General features: G+C 48.7%; 1 protein-coding gene across 1 annotated transcript; it reads right to left on the reverse strand.

The window, feature by feature from the left end:
- Positions 1 to 377: 377 nt before the first annotated feature.
- LOC125510116 (probable inactive purple acid phosphatase 29) lies at positions 378 to 3360 on the reverse strand. The gene is made up of 4 exons (XM_048675205.1): positions 2797 to 3360; positions 1617 to 2008; positions 798 to 1248; positions 378 to 609 (listed from the first exon to the last, which is right to left on the reverse strand). Exons 1-4 carry the CDS (start codon positions 3098 to 3100, stop codon positions 578 to 580), a joined length of 1179 nt encoding a protein of 392 aa, XP_048531162.1. The 5' UTR covers positions 3101 to 3360; the 3' UTR covers positions 378 to 577.
- Positions 3361 to 6677: the final 3317 nt, after the last annotated feature.

The raw sequence follows: 6677 nt of genomic DNA on the forward strand, positions 1-6677 counted from the left end.
CCTAGCCGCCAGCGTTCCTGGTTGGCCTACAGGAGTATCTGGAATAGCTCCAAGTTTCTCCCCTTTGTGCTCCAAAAGTTTCCTGCTTTGTTGTCTGAATTCGAACTTACTGAAGAAATTGGCAGTTCAGTCCTCTGAACCTGTCACTCAGGTAATGCATTATGGTTCAGTTTGCGTCCAACTTATCATGCATCTGGTGGCGAAGTGGAGGTGAGATCTATGTTGATGCTAGAAACACATCAATGAGGTTCTTGTTTTTACTCAACAGTTGAAACACCCTTGCAAGTAATAAACTTATGAGAGAAGATACAGGTCTCGTTAGCATCGGTATTCTCATTATCTTTCGACATCTGAGACCATTTGCAAAGAGTGAGATATGTACTGAATCACACTGAATCCATGATCCTCCTTTTTATTCATGACGTGAAAAATTACAACTCTGAGAACTTGCGTATACATGTCGTGTACTATCTGTTTCATTTACACGGTTACGGACTCCGTAATAAGCTGAGCACCAACAGCACACATGATGAGCAGAGGTAGGACGCATCACTCACTCGCTGTCCCCATCCTGAACTCAGCTTCTGTCATGATCCTTGCTGCCCCTCCCTGCCAATTAGCAACACTTACATAAGTTTTGGTTTTGAAAACATGTTTGTTCGATCAGTACAGTAATTTCATACTATCTATCATAATCCACAAGAGAGAGGACCATTTATTATCCATCCAAATATCATAAGAGCACTGTTATGCATGCTAGAAATAGCATCATGCTCATGCATATGTGAGTGTCTTACCATTAGAGCCTCTGTTCCACAGGACCTCAGAGTCAATCGAGGTGAGGTGTTGATCATCAAGCCTCTTCCATGTCTTGATAGACTTCACTCCTTGCCACTCTCCGGTCTCCGTCTTCTCAAGCTGCACAGACACCACCCTTGCTCTTCTCGACCACCCGGCCTTCCCATATGCATGGTAACCGAACCCACCGGCATAGCACAGCTGAATACCAGTGAGCTTCCCGCAGAAGTCATTTAAGTGATCATGTCCTATGAAGGCAGCCTTCACATCTCCAGCTTCCACCATGGTGGTAAAGAAGCCCGAGTTGATTGACGGCGAGCTGATGCCCTCCTGCTTCACTCCTGTGAAATTGGATGCCGTGAAGCTGCTGAACTCCGGCAATGGAATGTGGAAGTACGCAAGAGCAGGTGCCGGCTCCTTCTGTCTGGGTTCTTCATTCGTGTAGTTTTTCTGCATTTTACAGTGAGTTTTGTTATTTTAACTTGTAACAAACATATGTACACAGCACCAACAAAATGAGATTACCATACTAGTGTCGTCACGGAAACAACTTGGTATTCTTAAATCTCTATATTCAGTTTAACCCAGAAAATATTTTGAAACCAACAGTATTCGGAACTGCAGTAACAGCAAACTGATATATCATCTATTCTCAAATAGCATGAATTTCTTGAGTTATGTCTTGAGAATAAATAGCAACAATATTTTGCAGAGTTAATATGGTTCAACAGATAATTATTGTGTTGTTGCTGATAGCAAAATAGCATCCACCTACTCAGTATCACACCAAGATGGTGACAAAGTGCTAACTTATTCACCTGGAGGCTCGAAGACGTTTTCCGGAACCAAGCTTCCTGCGAAGCCTTGATCCAGCCATAACCAGGGATTGATGGCACGGTAGAATAGTCACCACTGTCAAGAAAATACATGTTGAGCACTGATTTGTTAGCCAGCAGTGTTCCCTCAACCCCACCAACTTCCAGATTATAATTCCCGAAGCCATCGATTTCTACTCCTTCAGGATTGAAGCGTGAAAGAGTGTTCTTCATGCCCACAAGGTGTCGCATCACGCCCTCCCGTGACAGGGTACCCTCTTGGTCATGGTTACCAATCCCAGCAGCCCAGGGAAGGTTCATGGCAATGGCCGGAGCTATTGCTGCATCCATTGATTTGGCCGCGTCGGTCGAATCCGCGCCGTAGATGTTGTCACCTGCCCAATAAACACTGAGGTTGAAATTATCTATGCACATTTTTCTTTGAACCATGCTATCTATGCACATGTGACCAAGAGGTCACGGGTTTGAGTCCTAGAAACAGCCTCTTGTAGAACGCAGGGAAAGGTTGTGTACAAAAGACCAAAGTGATCCCAGGACCCTACGCAAGCGGGAGCTACGTGCACCGGGCTGCCCCTTCTATCTATGCACAATTTTTCAGAGGAAAGACTTTTCTTTTAACTTTTAAGATGGCCCTGCTATGACTGAAAGCAAACTTATGTATGCAATCACCATCACTGCAAATGCATAGTAGCACAAATCATCGCTAGCACATGCCGTAATCTCGGTGTTTCTGAAAAGATAATAAAAAAATAGGTTGCTAAATTTGCAGCCTTGGAAACATCACCGAGATCGCCCGTGAAACAAGACGACGAAAAGAAGACAGTAACCTGGAGATAATCACAGAGGCGGCTACATTTGTATCTTTCCTGTTTGTGTTTTAGCTCCATGTGGACGCAGTCGTGATCAATCAGACAGTTTCATCTTCATCTTGGTCCTGGATGGACAGACCAATCGATTAACTGAAACCCCAGCGGATGAGCGACTGCCCAGCCCAGACCCAATTTCAGTGCAGCTCGTGCTTCAGATTTCTTAATTCTTTGGGGATTACTCCACCAACTCATGGATTAACCAGGAATGCATGACACCAACGAATCACTAGTCAATCGGAGTATTAATCGAATAACAGAGCAGGGAAGAGGAGGAGGATGGGTGGGGGTCGGACCTGTGAAGACGACGAGGTCGGGGTCCTCGGCGCGGATGACGCGGTAGAGGAAGGCGGTGGTGTTGAGGTCGGAGCAGCCGGCGACCTGCTCGGGCAGCACGTCTTCGCACGCGGTGCTCCGCCCGTCCGCGTAGTGCATGTCCGCCACCTGCAGCACCTTGAACGTGCCGCCCTCCCGCCGGAACCGCAGCCCGCCGCCGCCCCTCTTCTTTCCCTTCCCCGCCGCCGCCGCCGCGACGAGGAAGAGGGCGAGGAGAAGGAGGAGCATCGGCGGCGGAAAGCGCCGGAGGCCGAGGCGGGCCATGGCGGCCGAGGGTGCAGCTGGCTAGAGCGGCGCGGCGTGGTTCGGAGTGAGAAATATAACCGGGGGATCACTGTTGCTGGAGAAAGTGGCGATTCGTGGTTGTGGTGGATTTCCATTCTTTATAGGAGGATCTGGCCAACGTGGCCGGGCGCCTGCGGTCTGCCAGTTCGCGTTTGGCGGCGACCGCACGGTGAGATTGAGGGCGGTTTGACGTGAGCCCGCCGACGCCGGCGAGTTTTTTATGGTGCGGGGGGCGGGAGCCGGGATGGATATCCACAGTTGAGCTGGGATGCCGTGCGTCGTACAGGGATGGAGCCCGTTGGTTGCGGTGCGCGCCGAGGGAGACGGAAGGAAGAAATGGCGCAGCTTATTCTATCCTGCCTTGCATATTCAGCTTTCCCCTACTTCTATTTTAATCGGATTTGCTAATTCAGTACTAAAGTTTTATCTGAAACATCCGCGAATCCTCCCCCACCTCCCTTGCATCCCCCAGGGCGACTCGAGGGTGATCCAGATCCCCCCCCCCCTTCCGCCTCTCCCCTTGCCACTGCCGGAGGTAGCCCTGGCAACTCCATGTGGACGCCGGTGAGGGTGGCGGCGAGGTCTTCGGTCACGCTTCCTCCCTGGGAGCGGACCTAGGGTTCCAGGCGGTAGCCTTGGTGGTGTGGGCGGCGCCGTGCCAGCGGCGGGCGGCGGGCGTTGGAGTTGGGCCGCCTTCCCTCAACTGTGTGGGTGGCGAGGCAGCGGTGGACTTGGGCCTCGTGCATCGGGGCCCCCGCGTCCCTCTGTGTCAGATCTGAAGACGGTGTCCCGTCGCTTGCAGCAGCCTCCTCCATGTCAGGTTCGATCCGATCTGGTTGTTGGCTGAGTGGATGTGGAGTGGGGTGCTCTGGATCGGGGTAACCCCTTGGCCTCTGGCGGCGGCGGCGCTTCAAGCGTTGCTCTCCTTCCTGAAGGCAACGTTGAGGTTCATCTCCCCCTCCCCCCCCTTCCCCTGCACCCGGGTGAAAGCCCACAACTTTGGTTCAGGCGGCGGCGCCGTTTTGGGTCTGTGGGGAGGAGGGAAGGCAGCTGTGTGCTTTGGGTGCTCCTGGTGGCGCCGGATTCTCCTTCCGGTGGTGACTCTTCGCCATGGATGACTGGTTCCCTCCTATGGCTGTCGTGCTCTCCCCCATGTGGTCATGTCTGTCCGGCGGATCGATGCCCATGGCCTAGGCGAGAGGGGATAGTGGTCCCCTCACTAGTAGAAAAAGGGCCATTTGTCCCGGTTTGTAAGGGCCATTTGTCCCGGTTTCCGAACCGGGACTAAAGGGTCGTTACTAAAGCTCTAGGCCTTTACTCCCGGTTCTTACACGAACCGGGACAGATGGGCCTCCACGTGGCCGGTGCGGCGAGCCCAGGCAGGAGGCCCTTTGGTCCCGGTTGGTGGCACCAACCGGGACCAATAGGCATCCACGCATCAGCTGTTCAGGGGTTAGGGTTTTTGTTTTTTTCTGAAGAGGGGGGGGGGGGGTTGGGGGTTTTGTATGGTTAATTAAGGTGTTTCATATATTGTGTTAGGTAGCTAATTAATTAATAGAGAGAAGTGTCCTCTCTTATCTCCGTGCTTGGTCGACGCTACGTACTATATGTATAGAGAGCACTCGACACGCTAGCTAGTAAGAAAAATAAAGGAAACAGAAGATTGTCATGAACATATGCATACAGAGAGAAGTGATATCGACCTCTCCTTCTCCGAGAGATTGGTCGAACAACAAGTTTTCGTATATCTATCCGACGCTACAGGCTACATATATACAATATAAGATCTCTTACAATATAATCCCCTAATTATATATGAACACAGGGTCCACATAGTATTCTCCGTCTTTATCGATCACGTGGTCAAGAAAGAATGCCGCCAATTCCTCTTGAATTCCTCGCATGCAATCTGGTGCTAGGAGTTCATCCCGCATCCGAAATATCTAATTTGAAGAAGGGGGTCAATACATATATATGAATGAATGAAACTCAACACAAAATATGGTAATAAAGTTAAATTCTGAATATTATTGCTTACGCACTTCATATTGTTTTTTAGTGTAGCCCGCTCACAGGTCGTGTGGCGGATGGACTCGCAAACGTAGTATCCACAGTAATTATTCCCGGCTTCCTGCCACAACCACTTTATAAGAAATATAGGTCAATCAAACTAATAAGCAAGCATGCTAAATGGTATTGATGTAACTAGCACTTGAATCACTAGGAGATGCGCGGAACATGCTAGTAGTACTTACTTTCGGGTGTTTAAATTACAGCTTCTTCGGCAGTCCCGGAGCTTTTGAGGTGAATTTTTTCCAAACCCTGCCAGACAAAGAAAACAATTACTTGTTATCAGGAAGTGAACAAAGTTGCCGATATGGTGCGATAATGATCGATTTAACTTACTTCTCGAGAATTTCAGTCATGTCCGCATACTCCTTGGGATCTTTTCATCTCGAGTCTAAGACGGTTACTAGTCCCTGCTCGAGCTTAATCTCTAGGAAAATATAGTGGAACCTGCGCACGCATGCATAACTCATCAATTACATTACTGTAACCTCGACTAATAAGGGAAACCGAATATGCACAAGAAAGTAACACTCACTTGAAGTTGTAAGGAAAGAGTATTATAGCTTTGTTTTGATTTAATACCAACGATCGTAGCAAGTTGGCCTTGGTATCTCTTTTCTGAAATTCAACCGAATATGCATCTATGATATTTGGGTTAATGAACCCAATATCACCGATTTGTCTTTTTTTCAATTCGGCGATCTTCAATCTGCATAATATAGGGAGGATAATTATAAATACATGCAATGAAAGAGCTGACATATATATAGAGACTTAATGACAGAAGTAGTACTTACAGATAGTAGCAAGTGACCGTTAATTTATCGAGGGCCCTTTGATTGAAAAACTGGAAGAACTCCTCAAATGAAACATTCAACAGATCAGTTCCAACGAGTTCATGCTCCTCTTTAACTCTCAGCGTCAAAGTATCCCCCCAGACTCCCTGCAGGTTTTCATGTACCAATCATGGAACCTTCGCATCATCGTTGTTAGAGACCTTTCATCTTTGACGAGAGGCTTCTAGTACTCGTATTTGTGTTCTTCCACCTCCAAGAATTCATAATGTACATCGTCGGGCAGGTAATCTTCAAGATTGTTATAATCGGGCACCATCCTCGAATCGTTAGCGACGATATCGCTAGACACCTTGAGCGGCGGGGACGATTGGTTTGCTTGTTCACCGAGCTGGGCAATTTTTTCCGCAGCTCGTCGTTCCGCTAACCTTTGATCACTGACAGTACTTCCCGACTGCTCCGCTTTGATAAATGACCTTTGAATAATGTGCTCATAGTTGCCTTTCGGCGGAGACTTTGATGGTTTCTTCAGGGCTTCCATAGTGCGCTTCGCTTTCACCAGATCTACCTTCTCCTCCGGAGGTGGATGCTTCTTTGCTTTCACCCCTTCAAATAAGTTCCTCACTTCATCTCACACGATCTTCTCGTTTTCCTCCGGGGTCCTCTCGTATGGTAACTTCTCTGGAGTCTTC

This window comes from Triticum urartu, chromosome 5 (genome assembly GCF_003073215.2).
Source record: "Triticum urartu cultivar G1812 chromosome 5, Tu2.1, whole genome shotgun sequence".
In the NCBI taxonomy this organism is placed as follows: Eukaryota; Viridiplantae; Streptophyta; class Magnoliopsida; order Poales; family Poaceae; genus Triticum; species Triticum urartu.